This window comes from Ostrea edulis, chromosome 5 (genome assembly GCF_947568905.1).
Source record: "Ostrea edulis chromosome 5, xbOstEdul1.1, whole genome shotgun sequence".
Taxonomy (NCBI): domain Eukaryota; kingdom Metazoa; phylum Mollusca; class Bivalvia; order Ostreida; family Ostreidae; genus Ostrea; species Ostrea edulis.
In genome coordinates this window covers 85,726,421-85,746,422 of record NC_079168.1, presented here as the reverse complement: position 1 = coordinate 85,746,422, position 20,002 = coordinate 85,726,421, and the positions used below count along the sequence as shown (strand labels likewise).

The following is a 20,002-nucleotide window of genomic DNA, read 5'->3' as shown; positions in this document are numbered from 1 at the left end:
CGAGATATTTAATGGACAGTATATTCCTATGTCCAGTTTGACCCTTGACCATGTGACCTCAAAATCAATGGGGGTCATCTTCTTCTGAAGATGTACTGGCATACCAAGTTTGATGTCTGTCAAGCAAAGGGTTCTCTAGACATTGAATGGTCAGTATATTCCTATGCCCAGTTTGACCCTTGACCTTTGACCATATGACCTCAAAATCAATAGGGGTCATCTACTCCTTAGGATGTACCAGTGTGCCAAGTTTGATGTCTCTCAAGCAAAGGGTTCTCAAGATATTGAGCGGACATTATATTCCTATGTCCAGAGTAGATTGACCCTTGACCTTTGACCTGAAAAACAATAGGGATCCTCTTCTACTCATAACTAACCCACATATGAAATATCATTATCATCAAGTGAATGGTTCTCAAGATATTGAGCAGACAACACATGGTCTACAGACCGACCGACAGACCGACCGACCGACCAACCGACAGGTGAAAAACAATATGCCCCCTCTTTTTCAAAGGGGGGCATAAAAATCAGCTTTTCTGGCTTAGTGGTTCTTGAGAAGAAGATTTTTAAAGATTGTTCCTATATATTTGTATGTAAAACTTTGATCCCCTATTGTGGCCCCATCCAACCCCAGGGGCCCATGATTTGAACAAACTTGAATCTGCATTATGTCAGGAAGCTTTCATGTAAATCTCAGCTTTTCTGGCTTAGTGGTTCTTGAGAAGAAGATTTTTAAATGACCCCACCCTGTTTTTGCATTTTTGTGATTATCTCCCCTTTGAAAGGGACATGGCCCTTCATTTGAACAAACTTGAAAGCCCTTCACCCAAGGATGCTTTTGGCCAAGTTAGGTTGAAATTGGCCCAGTGGTTCTGGAGAAGAAGTCGAAAATGTGAAAAGTTTACAGACAGACGGACAGACAGACAGACGGACGCCGGACAAAATGTGATCAGAATAGCTCACTTGAACCTTCGGTTCAGGTGAGCTAAAAAGGAATGTGTAGGTGTGTCCCTACTCGAGCCTACGAAGCTACACCACTGCAGGTTTGGTTGAAATTGGTTCAAATGAAAAGTTACCAGAGACAAGAAAAGCTCACATGAACCTACGGCTCTGGTGAAATAAAAATGGTTTCCACAGCATTGTATACTGTAAGCTTCCTTAATTCTGAAGCAGTTTATTGTGAATAAAGAAATTAAACCTGCCTGTCAGCAACTCTGTTCAAAAGACACAAAACATTCTCGAGAAAACTCCTATTAATGATTTAATGAAAAATGAATCTAAAGTATCACAGATTTCTACAATAAATAATATCAAAAAATTATATTAAAAAAACTCACAAGTGTTTGAAACATTAATTGCATAATAATTGAAATAACAACTGGATTGGATTATCAATCTATGATTCTATCTACTCCTGAAGACTCCTCACTTTGGCACTTAATATAAAAGTAGATGATTTTCCACAGCATTGGAATCAAAACTTCAGTTTTCACGGTAATTAGCTACACAACTCTCCACATGAATCATCTCCAATAGTTCATTCAGAGAACTACACAACATAACAAGTTCATAGATACTCTCAGAATGTCCCCACGGTACAGTACTCAGAATGTCCCCACGGTACAGTACTCAGAATGTCCCCACAGTACAGTACTGACAACCACTGTTTGTGATGTTCCGTTGTGTTTACATAACAGATAGACTAAATTACATCATACAAGCAATAAATGACAGTTTTCATATCAATACCTCTGTCAGCAAGGCACAGTTTACAAGATGATGAAATACCTGGATTTCTGATCATTTCTATACAATAAAGACATGCACGTTTTGTATGTTATTTTCTACAATCGGCAGAAATGGCATCATTTCTTTTCACAATGGATAAACATTTGTAGTACAGTACAGACATATAGGCATAATGCATGTAGTAGCAATAGATACAAATAGTATCAAAACCATTATCAATGGATATAAACAGTATCTATTCCATATAACAATGGATATAAACAGTATAGATCTATTCTATATAACAATGGATATAAACAGTATCTATTCCATATAACAATGGATACAAACAGTATCTATTCCATATAAATGATAAAAAACATCTACATCATTCAACATGAGTACCGCAAACGGTACATAATATGCCCGTGAAATGCTTACAAAGGGTGTTTTTCTTGTGCTATAATTTGTATAAAATTGCTTCAGGTAGTATCAACCATCATGAGGCTGTGACAAACTTTCATATGAACAAAGGGTCTTAGCTTAAAAATCTAGATTTCCTCAAAATAGACCAAGTTCAACAACCTGTAATTTTTTCAAAAATGGAAGAAAATCAAAATCCTTCCCCAGATGCACATCTTCAATACCCATACAAACACTCCACAAAATAAGAAGATCCTCACTTAAAAACTGTGGGAGGAGTTGGGCAGACAAATTATGTACCCTCCATAGAATATTAATTTCCAAATAGACTAAGTTTAACAACCTGTAATTTTCTCAAAAATTGTAGAAAATCAAAATCCATCCCACATGCACATCTTCAATACCCATACAAACACTCCACAAAATAAGAAGGTCCTCACTTGAAAACTGGGAGGAGTAGGGGGGACAAATTATGTACCCTCCATAGAATATTAATTTCCAAATACACTAAGTTCAACAACCTGTAATTTTCTCAAAAATTGTAGAAAATCAAAATCCATCCCACATGCACATCTTCAATACCCATACAAACACTCCACAAAATAAGAAGGTCCTCACTTGAAAACTGGGAGGAGTAGGGGGGACAAATTATGTACCCTCCATAGAATATTAATTTCCAAATACACTAAGTTCAACAACCTGTAATTTTCTCAAAAATTGTAGAAAATCAAAATCCATCCCACATGCACATCTTCAATACCCATACAGACACTCCACAAAATAAGAAGGCCCTCACTTGAAAACTGTGGGAGGAGTAGGGTGGAAAAATTATGTACCCTCCATATAATAATTATTTCCAAATAAAGGGGCAAAACTCCTGGAAAAAAGGTCGAAATGGATCAAAATTGCAGTATGATCTAGAGTGACCCACAAAGAAGCTACACAGCAAGTTTCAGCATGATATGTGAAAGGAAAATGAAATTATAAAGAGAAAACCCCGAACGGACGGACGGACGGATGGACAGACATCGCTATACCATAATACGTCCCGTCTAAAGACGGGCGTATAAAAATGGTTAAATGGTATATGTACCATACAACAATGAATACATAGCATCTCTACCACATCTGTAACAATGGAGAAAAATATCTGTGTATTTATAAATGGATCAATAGTATATAATACGATATGACAGTGGATAAACATTATCTAGTCTATATATCAATGGATAAATCGGTTTTATGAATAGATGAGCCATGCAATATCTTTTATACGTAAATAACATAACATGAGAAATGGAGGGAGGGAAGAAAGGTATCCATTTAGCAACAGATTGATATATAAATAATGCAGATATTGAAACAAATCATTAGTCATGTCATACAAATCATGAAATGCAGAAGCCCTGTAGGACTCACATCGTTATCTGTCCATCCATATGTTCATCATCACTTTCACTGTGACACAATTTCAATATAAAACTTTCATATTTTATGCAATGGTAGTTGACCATTATGGGAGGACACCTGTAGATCTTGAGGTCATAAGGTCAAGGTCATGATAATTCTTCAATTTGTAACTTTACTATGTTTTCATTATGACACAATAAGTTGAAAAATTTTCAATATTAAAAATTCTGAATTGCTATACAGGTACTTTATAAATAAGATTATCAACACAATAATTTTTCATAGCATTCACATCAATGGTTAACTCAGCACAATCTCTAATGAAAAAAGGTTTTAACTTTAACAGCCATTCAAAATGTTACAGCTTCTTTCTGTTTTCAGGAAAAGATTTTCAGCTTCTATTAAATTCACAAACTGTGACACATTTGATACATCGGTCCCTGCTACCAATAGCTGACCATGTAAACTGGTTCCTGCTACCAATAACTGAACATGTAAACTGGTCCTGCTTCCAATAGCTGAACATGTAAACTGGTTCCCACTATCATTAGCTGAACACGTACACTGGTCTTTCTTACCAGTAGCTGATCACAGTGATGGTCCCTGGAGTTTCGGGGGAGGCTGTGATAAGTTTTGTGTCGCTAACTAACATCTTATGTAGCCTGGTTGGATTACGATGGACGGTATTTAGTAATTCTCCAGTCTGCAATGAGATATGTTTCATTTTACCATTAGATGTTTTTCTCATCTTGTTGCCACAATTTATGGCACTATACATTAATTTGAACCAAGTGGCTGCTATAATCAGTTTTCATGTTTAGCTGTGAAAGGTTTTGAAATTTTTGTTCTAGTCAATGATAGTTGTATTTGTGAGTTTATCTTTGTATACTTGGTACCCAATGAATGTCTAAACATTGCTGGTTTTTGTTCTTTTGTTTGATTTTCTGTGGATGTCTCTACTTTTTTAAATGCATTCTGAAGTGTAAGAGTATGTACTGTTCTGACAGCTGGACTTTGTTGTCTTGTGTCCACTCTTTATGTCCTAAATATTTATTTCTTCTGTTTAGTTCTACCTTAATGTTTATTTGTTTATTACATGTACCAGTATATAGAATCTGTTCTTTAGTAAATATTTACATTTCTTTGCCTTCAATATCTTTACCAATTGAAATGATGGCCATTTCCTCATGGATGTGAACAGTATGCGTATGAATCTTGATAAATATAGTACAACTATTTTTATGGCTGGGAATTCTAACAGAAATCAAAGTAAAGAGTAAATGTAAAAAATAAATTTCACTTTTGAAAATAAATGAGGGCATGAACAGCAATGCTTCGTGCCAGCATATTTACATTTATATCATGTAAGTGCTAATGTGCTTCATGAAGTATACTGGTGTAAAATGTCACAGTTCAGGCTCTCATGTATTTTCAAATATAGTCCTCCAAACTTTATGTTTATTAGTTCCACTGATTGGTTTGTCTGTGTGTTTGTATTAGTTCCACTGATTGGTTTGTCTGTGTGTTTGTATTAGTTCCACAGATTGGTTTGTCTGTGTGTTTGTATTAGTTCCACAAATTGGTCTGTGTGTTTGTATTAGTTCCACTGATTGGTTTGTCTATGTGTTTGTATTAGTTCCACTGATTGGTTTGTCTGTGTGTTTGTATTAGTTCCACAGATTGGTTTGTTTGTGTGTTTGTATTAGTTCCACAGATTGGTTTGTGTGTTTGTATTAGTTCCACAGATTGGTTTGTCTGTGTTTTGTATTAGTTCCACAGATTGGTTTGTCTGTGTGTTTGTATTAGTTCCACTGATTGTTTGTCTGTGTGTTTGTATTAGTTCTACTGATTAGTTTGTCTGTATGTTTGTATTAGTTCCACTGATTGGTTTGTTTGTGTGTTTGTATTAGTTCTACTGATTGGTTTGTCTGTATGTTTGTATTAGTTCCACAGATTGGTTTGTGTGTTTGTATTAGTTCCACAGATTGGTTTGTCTGTGTGTTTGTATTAGTTCCACAGATTGGTTTGTCTGTGTGTTTGTATTAGTTCCACTGATTGTTTGGCTGTGTTTTGTATTAGTTCTACTAATTGGTTTGTCTGTGTGTTTGTATTAGTTCCACTGATTGTTTGTCTGTATGTTTGTATTAGTTCCACTGATTGGTTTGTCTGTGTGTTTGTATTAGTTCTACTGATTGGTTTGTCTGTATGTTTGTATTAGTTCCACTGATTGGTTTGTTTGTGTGTTTGTATAAGTTCCACTGATTGGTTTGTCTGTTTGTATTAGTTCCACAGATTGGTTTGTCTGTGTGTTTGTATTAGTTCCACTGATTGTTTGTCTGTATGTCTATTAGTTCCACTGATTGGTTTGTCTGTATGTTTGTATTAGTTCCACTGATTGGTTTGTCTGTGTGTTTGTATTAGTTCCACAGATTGGTCTGTGTGTTTGTATTAGTTCCACTGATTGTTTGTCTGTATGTTTGTATTAGTTCCACTGATTGGTTTCTCTGTATATTTGCATTAGTTCCACTGATTGGTTTGTGTGTTTGTATTAGTTCCACTGATTGGTTTGTCTGTTTGTATTAGTTCCACAGATTGGTTTGTCTGTGTGTTTGTATTAGTTCCACTGATTGTTTGTCTGTATGTCTATTAGTTCCACTGATTGGTTTGTCTGTATGTTTGTATTAGTTCCACTGATTGGTTTGTCTGTGTGTTTGTATTAGTTCCACAGATTGGTCTGTGTGTTTGTATTAGTTCCACTGATTGGTTTCTCTGTATATTTGCATTAGTTCCACTGATTGGTTTGTCTGTTTGTATTAGTTCCACAGATTGGTTTGTCTGTGTGTTTGTATTAGTTCCACTGATTGTTTGTCTGTATGTTTGCATTAGTTCCACTGATTGGTTTGTCTGTGTGTTTGTATTAGTTCCACTGATTGTTTGTCTGTATGTTTGTATTAGTTCCACAGATTGGTTTGTCTGTGTGTTTGTATTAGTTCCACAGATTGGTTTGTCTGTGTGTTTGTATTAGTTCCACAGATTGATTTGTCTGTGTGTTTGTATTAGTTCCACAGATTGGTTTATCTGTGTGTTTGTATTAGTTCCACATATTGTTTGTCTGTATGTTTGTATTAGTTCCACAGATTGGTTTGTCTGTGTGTTTGTATTAGTTCCACAGATTGGTTTATCTGTGTGTTTGTATTAGTTCCACTGATTGGTTTGTGTGTTTGTATTAGTTCCACTGATTGGTTTGTCTGTGTGTTTGTATTAGTTCCACAGATTGGTTTGTCTGTGTGTTTGTATTAGTTCCACTGATTGGTTTGTCTGTGTGTTTGTATTAGTTCCACTGATTGTTTGTCTGTATGTTTGTATTAGTTCCACAGATTGGTTTGTCTGTGTGTTTGTATTAGTTCCACAGATTGGTTTGTCTGTGTGTTTGTATTAGTTCCACAGATTGGTTTGTCTGTGTGTTTGTATTAGTTCCACAGATTGGTTTGTCTGTGTGTTTGTATTAGTTCCACTGATTGTTTGTCTGTATGTTTGTATTAGTTCCACAGATTGGTTTGTCTGTGTCTTTGTATTAGTTCCACAGATTGGTTTGTCTGTGTGTTTGTATTAGTTGCACTGATTGGTCTGTGTGTTTGTATTAGTTCCACAGATTGGTTTGTCTGTGTGTTTGTATTAGTTCCACTGATTGGTTTGTGTGTTTGTATTAGTTCCACTGATTGGTTTGTCTGTGTGTTTGTATTAGTTCCACAGATTGGTTTGTCTGTGTGTTTGTATTAGTTCCACTGATTGGTTTGTCTGTGTGTTTGTATTAGTTCCACTGATTGTTTGTCTGTATGTTTGTATTAGTTCCACAGATTGGTTTGTCTGTGTGTTTGTATTAGTTCCACAGATTGGTTTGTCTGTGTGTTTGTATTAGTTCCACTGATTGTTTGTCTGTATGTTTGTATTAGTTCCACAGATTGGTTTGTCTGTGTGTTTGTATTAGTTCCACAGATTGGTTTGTCTGTGTGTTTGTATTAGTTCCACAGATTGATTTGTCTGTGTGTTTGTATTAGTTCCACAGATTGGTTTATCTGTGTGTTTGTATTAGTTCCACATATTGTTTGTCTGTATGTTTGTATTAGTTCCACAGATTGGTTTGTCTGTGTGTTTGTATTAGTTCCACAGATTGGTTTATCTGTGTGTTTGTATTAGTTCCACTGATTGGTTTGTGTGTTTGTATTAGTTCCACTGATTGGTTTGTCTGTGTGTTTGTATTAGTTCCACAGATTGGTTTGTCTGTGTGTTTGTATTAGTTCCACTGATTGGTTTGTCTGTGTGTTTGTATTAGTTCCACTGATTGTTTGTCTGTATGTTTGTATTAGTTCCACAGATTGGTTTGTCTGTGTGTTTGTATTAGTTCCACAGATTGGTTTGTCTGTGTGTTTGTATTAGTTCCACAGATTGGTTTGTCTGTGTGTTTGTATTAGTTCCACAGATTGGTTTGTCTGTGTGTTTGTATTAGTTCCACATATTGTTTGTCTGTATGTTTGTATTAGTTCCACAGATTGGTTTGTCTGTGTCTTTGTATTAGTTCCACAGATTGGTTTGTCTGTGTGTTTGTATTAGTTGCACTGATTGGTCTGTGTGTTTGTATTAGTTCCACAGATTGGTTTGTCTGTGTGTTTGTATTAGTTCCACTGATTGGTTTGTGTGTTTGTATTAGTTCCACTGATTGGTTTGTCTGTGTGTTTGTATTAGTTCCACAGATTGGTTTGTCTGTGTGTTTGTATTAGTTCCACTGATTGGTTTGTCTGTGTGTTTGTATTAGTTCCACTGATTGTTTGTCTGTATGTTTGTATTAGTTCCACAGATTGGTTTGTCTGTGTGTTTGTATTAGTTCCACAGATTGGTTTGTCTGTGTGTTTGTATTAGTTCCACTGATTGTTTGTCTGTATGTTTGTATTAGTTCCACAGATTGGTTTGTCTGTGTGTTTGTATTAGTTCCACAGATTGGTTTGTCTGTGTGTTTGTATTAGTTCCACAGATTGATTTGTCTGTGTGTTTGTATTAGTTCCACAGATTGGTTTATCTGTGTGTTTGTATTAGTTCCACATATTGTTTGTCTGTATGTTTGTATTAGTTCCACAGATTGGTTTGTCTGTGTGTTTGTATTAGTTCCACAGATTGGTTTATCTGTGTGTTTGTATTAGTTCCACTGATTGGTTTGTGTGTTTGTATTAGTTCCACTGATTGGTTTGTCTGTGTGTTTGTATTAGTTCCACAGATTGGTTTGTCTGTGTGTTTGTATTAGTTCCACTGATTGGTTTGTCTGTGTGTTTGTATTAGTTCCACTGATTGTTTGTCTGTATGTTTGTATTAGTTCCACAGATTGGTTTGTCTGTGTGTTTGTATTAGTTCCACAGATTGGTTTGTCTGTGTGTTTGTATTAGTTCCACAGATTGGTTTGTCTGTGTGTTTGTATTAGTTCCACAGATTGGTTTGTCTGTGTGTTTGTATTAGTTCCACATATTGTTTGTCTGTATGTTTGTATTAGTTCCACAGATTGGTTTGTCTGTGTCTTTGTATTAGTTCCACAGATTGGTTTGTCTGTGTGTTTGTATTAGTTGCACTGATTGGTCTGTGTGTTTGTATTAGTTCCACAGATTGGTTTGTCTGTGTGTTTGTATTAGTTCCACTGATTGGTTTGTGTGTTTGTATTAGTTCCACTGATTGGTTTGTCTGTTTGTATTAGTTCCACAGATTGGTTTGTCTGTGTTTGTATTAGTTCTACAGATTGATTGGTCTGTGTTTGTAATAGTTCCACAGATTGGTCTGTGTGTTTGTATTAGTTCCACTGATTGGTTTGTCTGTGTGTTTGTATTAGTTCCACTGATTGGTTTGTCTGTGTGTTTGTATTAGTTCCACAGATTGGTCTGTGTGTTTGTATTAGTTCCACTGATTGGTTTGTCTGTGTGTTTGTATTAGTTCCACTGATTGGTTTGTCTGTGTGTTTGTATTAGTTCCAATGATTGGTTTGTCTGTATGTCTGTATACATACTCTGTAATCCCAGACGTTAATTTTTTTCTGGTCGCCCCCGCTCACTAAGCGAAACTCGTTGATGTGTAGGCATCTGACAACACCGAGATGACCAGTCAGCGTATGCAAGAGGTTCCCTGTTAAAAAAAAGACACAAGATCTCTAAAAACCAACATGGCAACATCTTAAAAACAATCATTGCATATTGACAATTTGGGGGGAGCATGGAGATTACAACATGGAAATAGTGTCTGATAAATGTACCATCACACCTTAATGCTAAGATGTCATTTTAAAAGATTGTATATATTTGCTCCTAAGCAGTGGATGATCCAGGAATCTGAATATCCACCATATGTATAGCTTAATCACCTGTATAGCTTAATTACCTGTATAGCTTAATTACCTGTATAGCTTAATCACCTGTATAGCTTAATCACCTGTATAGCTTAATTACCTGCATAGCTTAATTACCTGCATAGCTTAATTACCTGTATAGCTTAATCACCTGTATAGCTTAATTACCTGTATAGCTTAATCACCTGTATAGCTTAATTACCTGTATAGCTTAATTACCTGTATAGCTTAATCACCTGTATAGCTTAATTACCTGCATAGCTTAATTACTAAGAGAATGCTTGTTACCATATATTAAGTACATGACACTGACTTGTAGCAGCTAAGGAAGATGGAATAAAATATTTATTCAAAAGCACATTCATGTGTTCAGCAAACAGGGAATGGAGAGATAGTGTCATGCATTTGATTGGTACCAAATACACAGCAGCTATGAGTTGTTGTTTTTTTTATCAAATGTGACATTATAATGGAAAGAGGAATTACAATGCACAATCAACAGAGCTGAATCAGTGCACACATCTCAGGAGTATAAAAATTCAGAAATTCAAGATTAAATATTTAACACAAAAACATGTCAAGTGATCATCTGCCCAGATTACATAGCAGTAAATAAAACAGCTACCCTCTTTGCATCTAATATCACTAGCTGATCTATGTATTATTACTTCTCTAAATATCACTAGCTGATCTATGTATTATTATTCATCTAATATCACTAGCTGATCTATGTATGATTATTCATCTAATATCACTAGATAATCTATGTATTGTTATTCATCTAATATCACTAGATAATCTATGTATTATTATTTCTCTAATATCACTAGCTGATCTATGTATTATTACTCATCTAATATCACTAGCTGATCTATGTATTATTACTTCTCTAAATATCACTAGATAATCTCTGTATTATTATTCATCTAATATCACTTGATAATCTATATATTATTATTCATCTAATATCACTAGATAATCTATATATTATTATTCATCTAATATCACTAGATAATCTATGTATTATTATTCATCTAATATCACTAGCTGATCTCTGTATTATTATTCATCTAATATTACTAATAATCTATGTATTATTATTCATCTAATATCACTAGATAATCTATGCATTATTATTCATCTAATATCACTAGATAATCTATGCATTATTATTCATCTAATATCACTAGCTGATCTATGTATTATTATTCATCTAATATCACTAGATAATCTATGTATTGTTATTCATCTAATATCACTAGCTGATCTATGTATATTATTCATCTAATATCACTAGATAATCTATGTATTATTATTCATCTAATATCACTAGATAATCTATGTATTATTATTCATCTAATATCACTAGATAATCTATGTATTATTATTCATCTAATATCACTAGATAATCTTTGTATTATTATTCATCTAATATCACTAGATAATCTATGTATTATTATTCATCTAATATCACTAGCTGATCTATATATTATTACTTCTCTAAATATCACTAGATAATCTATGTATTATTATTCATCTAATATCACTAGCTGATCTATGTATTATTATTCATCTAATATCACTAGATAATCTATGTATTATTATTCATCTAATATCACTAGCTGATCTATATATTATTACTTCTCTAAATATCACTAGATAATCTATGTATTATTATTCATCTAATATCACTAGCTGATCTATGTATTATTATTCATCTAATATCACTAGATAATCTATTTATTGTTATTCATATAATATCACTAGCTGATCTCTGTATTATTATTCATCTAATATCACTAGCTGATCTATGCATTATTATTCATCTAATATCACTAGCTGATCTATATTTATTATTAATCTAATATCACTAGCTGATCTATATATTATTACTTCTCTAAATATCACTAGATAATCTATGTATTATTATTCATCTAATATCACTAGCTGATCTATGTATTATTATTCATCTAATATCACTAGCTGATCTATGTATTATTATTCATCTAATATCACTAGCTGATCTATGTATTATTATTATTCATCTAATATTCATCTAATATCACTAGATAATCTATGTATTATTACTTCTCTAAATATCACTAGCTGATCTCTGTATTATTATTCATCTAATATCACTAGCTGATCTATGCATTATTATTCATCTAATATCACTAGCTGATCTATGTATTATTATTCATCTAATATCACTAGTTGATCTATGTATTATTACTTCTCTAAATATCACTAGCTGATCTATGTATTATTATTCATCTAATATCACTAGCTGATCTATGTATTATTATTCATCTAATATCACTAGATAATCTATGTATTGTTATTCATCTAATATCACTAGATAATCTATGTATTATTATTCATCTAATATCACTAGCTGATCTATGTATTATTACTTCTCTAAATATCACTAGATAATCTATGTATTATTATTCATCTAATATCACTAGATAATCTATGTATTATTATTCATCTAATATCACTAGATAATCTCTGTATTATTATTCATCTAATATCACTAGATAATCTATGTATTATTATTCATCTAATATCACTAGCTGATCTATATACTATTATTCATCTAATATCACTAGCTGATCTATGTATTATTACTTCTCTAAATATCACTAGATAATCTATGTATTATTATTCATCTAATATCACTAGATAATCTATGTATTATTATTCATCTAATATCACTAGCTGATCTATATATTATTATTTATCTAATATCACTAGCTGATCTATGTATTATTACTTCTCTAAATATCACTAGATAATCTATGTATTATTATTCATCTAATATCACTAGCTGATCTATATATTATTATTTAGTCATTCAGTTTGAGCATTTATTGAATGTTGTTCATCACAATAATGTTCCTTATCCTTTTGCATGTTAAAATGAAACTAATATCTAAATGATATCAGTATAAAATAATTCTAACAAGAATGAATGAATTATCAGAGACAACAGCTAGAGTTTGCTGGGTGGGGCTAAAGATGTGAAAGTGCAATAGAAAATGTAACTACTGAACAAAACAAGCATGTAAGATTAAACATCGTTTTGTTCAATATAACAAACCACAACCTGTTCACTGTAACAAACCACAGCCTGTTCACTATAACAAACCACAGCCTGTTCACTGTAACAAACCACAGCCTGTTCACTATAACAAACCACAACCTGTTCACTGTAACAAACCACAGCCTGTTCACTGTAACAAACCACAGCCTGTTCATTATAACAAACCACAACCTGTTCACTGTAACAAACCACAGCCTGTTCACTGTAACAAACCACAGCCTGTTCACTGTAACAAACCACAGCCTGTTCACTATAACAAACCACAACCTGTTCACTGTAACAAACCACAGCCTGTTCACTGTAACAAACCACAGCCTGTTCACTGTAACAAACCACAGCATGTTCACTGTAACAAAGCACAGCCTGTTCAATATAACAAACCACAGCCTGTTCACTGTAACAAACCACAACCTGTTCACTGTAACAAACCACAGCCTGTTCACTATAACAAACCACAGCCTGTTCACTGTAACAAACCACAGCATGTTCACTGTAACAAAGCACAGCCTGTTCAATATAACAAACCACAGCCTGTTCACTGCAACAAACCACAGCCTGTTCACTGTAACAAAGCATAGCCTGTTCAATATAACAAACCACAGCCTGTTCAATATAACAAACCACAGTCTGTTCACTGTAACAAACCACAGCCTGTTCACTGTAACAAACCACAAACTGTTCACTGTAACAAACCACAGCCTGTTCACTGTAACAAACCACAGCCTGTTCACTGTAACAAACCACAGGCTATTCACTGTAACTAACCACAGCCTGTTCAATATAACAAACCGCAGCCTGTTCACTGTAACAAACGACAGCCTGTTCAATATAACAAACCACAGTCTGTTCACTGTAACAAACCACAGCCTGTTCACTGTAACAAACCACAAACTGTTCACTGTAACAAACCACAGCCTGTTCACTGTAACAAACCACAAACTGTTCATTGTAACAAACCACAGGCTATTCACTGTAACATACCACAAACTGTTCACTGTAACAAACCACGGCCTGTTCACTGTAACAAACCACGGCCTGTTCACTGTAACAAACCACAGGGCTATTCACTGTAACAAACCACAGCCTGTTCACTGTAACAAAACACAAACTGTTCACTGTAACAAACCACAGCCTGTTCACTGTAACAAACCACAGCCTGTTCAATATAACAAACCACAGCCTGTTCAATATAACAAACCACAGCCTGTTCACTGTAACAAACCACAGCCTGTTCACTGTAACAAACCACAGCCTGTTCACTGTAACAAACCACAGGCTATTCACTGTAACAAACCACAGCCTGTTCAATATAACAAACAACAGCCTGCTCAATATAACAAACCACAGTCTGTTCACTGTAACAAACCACAGCCTGTTCACTGTAACAAACCACAGCCTGTTCACTGTAACAAACCACAGGCTATTCACTGTAAGTAACCACAGCCTGTTCAATATAACAAACCGAAGCCTGTTCACTGTAACAAACGACAGCCTGTTCAATATAACAAACCACAAACTGTTCACTGTAACAAACCACAGCCTGTTCACTGTAACAAACCACAGGCTATTCACTGTAACATACCACAAACTGTTCACTGTAACAAACCACAGCCTGTTCACTGTAACAAACCACAAACTGTTCACTGTAATAAACCACAGCCTGTTCACTGTAACAAACCACAGCCTGTTCACTGTAACAAACCACAGTCTGTTCACTGTAACAAACCACAGCCTGTTCAATATAACAAACCACAGCCTGTTCACTGTAACAAACCACAGCCTGTTCACTGTAACAAACCACAGGCTATTCACTGTAAGTAACCACAGCCTGTTCAATATAACAAACCACAGCCTGTTCCCTGTAATAAACCACAGCCTGTTCACTGTAACAAACCATAGCCTGTTCAATATAACAAACCACAGCCTGTTCAATATAACAAACCACAGTCTGTTCATTGTAACAAACCACAGCCTGTTCATTGTAACAAAGCACAAACTGTTCACTGTAACAAACCACAGCCTGTTCACTGTAACAAACCACAGGCTATTCACTGTAACTAACCACAGCCTGTTCAATATAACAAACCGCAGCCTGTTCACTGTAACAAACTACAGCCTGTTCAATATAACAAACCACAAACTGTTCACTGTAACAAACCACAGCCTGTTCACTGTAACAAACCACAGCCTGTTCACTGTAACAAACCACAAACTGTTCACTGTAACAAACCACAGCCTGTTCACTGTAACAAACCACAGCCTGTTCACTGTAACAAACCACAGGCTATTCACTGTAAGTAACCACAGCCTGTTCAATATAACAAACCACAGCCTGTTCACTGTAACAAACCACAGCCTGTTCACTGTAACAAACCACAGCATGTTCACTGTAACAAAGCACAGCCTGTTCAATATAACAAACCACAGCCTGTTCACTGCAACAAACCACAGCCTGTTCACTGTAACAAAGCACAGCCTGTTCAATATAACAAACCACAACCTGTTCAATATAACAAACCACAGTCTGTTCACTGTAACAAACCACAGCCTGTTCACTGTAACAAACCACAGCCTGTTCACTGTAACAAACCACAGCCTGTTCACTGTAACAAACCACAGCCTGTTCACTGTAACAAACCACAACCTGTTCACTGTAACTAATCACAACCTGTTCACTGTAACAAACCACAGCCTGTTCAATATAACAAACCACAGCCTGTTCACTGTAACAAACCACAGCCTGTTCACTGTAAAAAAAACACAGTCTGTTCACTGTAACAAACCACAGCCTGTTCAATATAACAAACCACAGCCTGTTCACTGTAACAAACCACAGTCTGTTCACTGTAACAAACCACAGCCTGTTCACTGGAACAAACCACAACCTGTTCACTGTAACAAACCACAGCCTATTCACTGTAAAAAACCACAGCCTGTTCACTGGAACAAACCACAGCCTGTAACAAACTAAACTGATCAACTTGTAAAATTGTACAATCCTTTACAATGAGTCACTTGGGTGACTTAAAAAATTCAAGGAGGCCACAGTCTCTATTTTTGGTTAGTAACACACCCTCTCCCCCAGATGCATTGAATGACCAAGTTTGATAGTCCTAGGCCTCAGTGTGAAGATATGACCCAGACACAAAAAATGTAACAGACATGAAAGCCTATACTGTGATACAGCCTGTTAAAGGGACTGGTTCACGATTTTTGATAAAAAAAAAAATTCATTTTTGATGGTAAACATTAAAAATATAACTCATTTAATGTTGGCAGTCAAAGATTTGACCTTCTGAATGCAAGAATAAAAGCAATATTTTAGCCTTAAATATGTGTTATGTAAACAAAGACTTGAATCTTTTTATGTATACAAACAAAACAAGAGAAATATTGATTTTGTAACATAAAAGCATCTTAATTTTACATAGTCACAAATTTTAACTCTGATTTTTATGTGAACTCTTTTAAACACATTAGACAGTAGATTTTGATCATCAAAAGTGAAAAAGAAATTTTTTTGGGAAAATCGTGAATCAGTCCCATTAAAAGATGAGCGTACAAAAAACCTTCAAAAATCTCTATTTAATATCAGGTTGGTGATATCCATAAATGTCATGTAATAATCCCCATGTAGAAATCATATATGAAATATTTTGTTTAAGTCCTGATCATTTGACATTTTTAGTTCCGACTTTTCAATTTTAGATAACAAGATCTTACCACTAAAATTCCAAATGATGATAGTACTGTCTGATGAGCCTGAGGCTATGACCTCTGATGTACAAGCCAGGCAATACTGCAATATATATACCATGAAATACATGTAACACATTGATGGTATAATATACATTACTTTTATAATAATGTTACATTTTGAGCAGCCCATGCTAATATACACTATATAGTAATTCGGGTTTTGACAAATAGTGCATGACTTGAAGGATTTAAAAGATTTTTCCTATTCATCCTCTTGTAACTTTAATCCCAATTAAGGGTCCTATTCTAAATTAAATCTTCTCTGGCCCAGTACAACAGTTTTTGATAAGAAGATTTTTAGATACCCCCACCCTAATTTGACCTTTTCTTGATTATTTCCTCTTGTGAGGTGGCATGGCCCTGTAAATCCCCTTTACCTAGGGATGCTGGGTACCAAGTTTGGTTGAAATTGATCCAGTGGTTGTAGAGAAGACGTAATATGTTACATGTACTTACCACTTCCTCTTTGTGGGCAGACAGAACATGGAGGCACTCTCCTGACGGAATCCGCCAGATCCGTACATCTGAGTCTCCACTTCCACTCACTACTGTATCCTCAGTGCAGTAACAACACGTCACAACTTCAAACAGAAATAAAAAAAACCTTTCTACAGTAAAACTCGAATATAGCGAACACGGATATAGCGAAACCCTAACCCTGATCCGTACATCTGAGTCTCCACTTCCACTCACTATTGTATCCTCAGTGCAGTAACAACATGTCACAACTTCAAACAGAAATCAAAGGCCTGAAGGGCCACAATGGCGTCGTGCTAAGAAAGCAAAGATTATAATGAAACTATGTACTGTCCAGTTTATCAATGCTTCATCCCTTATTGTATGTACACAGAGTAGATATAGCTTTATATAAATCTCAATGGAGAGTCTTCTACCTGTGAATATTTTGATGCCATTGACTACAGTCACACCTTGTTATTGCAAATTCAACAAGACTGAAATTAAATTTGAGATATCCAAGGATTTGCGATAACAAGGATAACACACACACAAAAAAGAAGTGGTTTGGACTGACAACTCTATTTACATATTCCCGATAACGAAGATTAGCTGTACATGTATTAAAAACACACATACAGCTTTGAATTCAAGCAATACCAAGAATATTTATCCTTCATACAGGAATAATGCTTCTAATACATCTGTACAGTAGCTCTTTTCACACAAAAATTCAATTACAGATATATTTTTCTTACAATTCCATTCATTTCTTCAGAATATTTTTCAAAGGATTATTTACAATATCTAATGTTATTAAATAATGAAGATTTTTGTGATCAACCATTGCTCTCAATTATTCACACATCTTTGCTAGTCAAGGGAGTACTCTACAATCCTTGGCACAGATGTAATTCACAAAGAACTGAAAATTTGTGCATTAAGATATTTAGTGAAAAAGTCAACTGTTGTGAGAACTCTCCTTTTAATAGTTGTAAAGGGCAGCATTGCATGTACTTGTTGATAACATAATAAAAACAAGAAATAAGTTATAAACCAAAATTTTAATAAGAAATATGTGCAACAATGTAAACAACTATGGACCATTTGTAGTATATATCACTGCTAGCATCTCAAGAGATGAAAATCTAGTCAGATTAAAAAAAAAATTTGTTAATTCAGTAACTTTTACCTCCACAAAAACCTTTACTTGAAAGCCTTATAATAATGAATGCTTCCGCGCTTGGTTTGTTTACAATAACATTAACACGTGCCAGTGTTTATATACCGAGTTGACCAATGATTTGCAAACCTACAGATGCGTTAATACCCTACTGAGAATGCTACAGTCAAATAAACATTACCTACCCTAAAATATAATGACCATAAATAATCCGCGATACACTATTTCTCAGTTTAAATTTCGCCAACAGCACGCAATGTTTACAAACAAAACCCACGCTATCTTTCGTCTAGACACGCTATCGTTTCAGACATCACGTGACTTTGCAAATGTAGTTCGCATTGAAATTGGAATTTTTATTTGATTTTTTTTTATTTTTTGTGAAAGTTTTTATATGTTAAAGTAAATCAATGTGATAATTTTCATTTGTTTCTCATTAACAACTTTAAAATGTCTTAAATCATTAAACAGTACAGATATTCATACGCCATTACAAAAAGCGCGGGATTTTTCCGCGGAAGCATCGATAGTCTGACACCTTCGGTCGCGTAAACTTTTCAGCTGATTCAGTCGTACACGCTGACTAGATGCCGTTCGAGCAAAGCTCGACGCCATAATAAAAACCTTTCTACAGTAAAACTCGAATATAGCGAACACGGATATAGCGAAACCCTAACCCTAACCTAGATCCGTACATCTGAGTCTCCATTTCCACTCACTACTGTATCCTCAGTGCAGTAACAACACGTCACAACTTCAAACAGAAATAAAAACCTTTCTACAGTAAAACTCGAATATAGCGAACACGGATATAGCGAAACCCTAACCCAGATCCGTACATCTGAGTCTCCATTTCCACTCACTACTGTATCCTCAGTGCAGTAACAACATGTCACAACTTCAAACAGAAATAAAAACCTTTCTACAGTAAAACTCGAATATAGCGAACACGGATATAGCGAAACCCTAACCCTAACCCAGATCCGTACATCCGAGTCTCCATTTCCACTCACTACTGTATCCTCAGTGCAGTAACAACACGTCACAACTTCAAACAGAAATAAAAACCTTTCTATTCTACATCACCGTTACATGTATCTCTCTCCAATTTTCAAATTTGAAACAAATTCTAGCAAAATAACCTCTACATCTATACACAAAGTCTAGAAAGAAACTTCTCCAGCAGACATGTGGTCTAATTTACCTTCTCTGTGGCCATGAAGCATTTGTACAGCATCCTCCTTTCTCACGTCCCACACCATCACGGCCTTGTCCCACGATCCCGTCACAACGGTGTACCCACAGTGGGCCAAACACTGCAAACAGAGTCAAATTATGCATTACAAAGGGCTATTAAAATGGTTTCATGGGCACAATTTGAATGGTGTATTTGTACATGTATTTCTTGTATAAGTCTACCTGGGGTATATTGGATTTGAGAGTTCTTCTGTGACCCTCAACCTAACTTCATGGAGAATAGTTACTATCGTTGCAATGAATATGACATTTTTACTTATACATGCTTATCTAGGTTTTTGCATCCTGCCTAGCATCT

General features: G+C 35.0%; 1 protein-coding gene across 4 annotated transcripts in view; it reads right to left on the bottom strand.

The window, feature by feature from the left end:
* Positions 1 to 1,250: 1,250 nt before the first annotated feature.
* The window catches only part of LOC125650668 (F-box/WD repeat-containing protein 7-like), a 31,468-nt gene continuing 12,716 nt past the window's right edge, over positions 1,251 to 20,002 (bottom strand). For 2 of the 4 annotated variants that reach the window (XM_048879133.2, XM_056166596.1), the window contains 5 exons: positions 19,652 to 19,763; positions 17,265 to 17,389; positions 16,773 to 16,848; positions 9,608 to 9,723; positions 1,251 to 4,267 (listed from right to left, as the gene is read on the bottom strand). In XM_048879133.2, coding sequence (XP_048735090.2) covers positions 4,139 to 4,267; positions 9,608 to 9,723; positions 16,773 to 16,848; positions 17,265 to 17,389; positions 19,652 to 19,763 — 558 coding nt within the window. In that variant the 3' untranslated portion in view covers positions 1,251 to 4,138. Of the gene's footprint in view, positions 4,268 to 9,607; positions 9,724 to 16,772; positions 16,849 to 17,264; positions 17,390 to 17,537; positions 19,496 to 19,651; positions 19,764 to 20,002 lie in introns of those variants that run through there. The other 2 variants (XM_056166594.1, XM_056166595.1) reach the window with 2 other exon arrangements.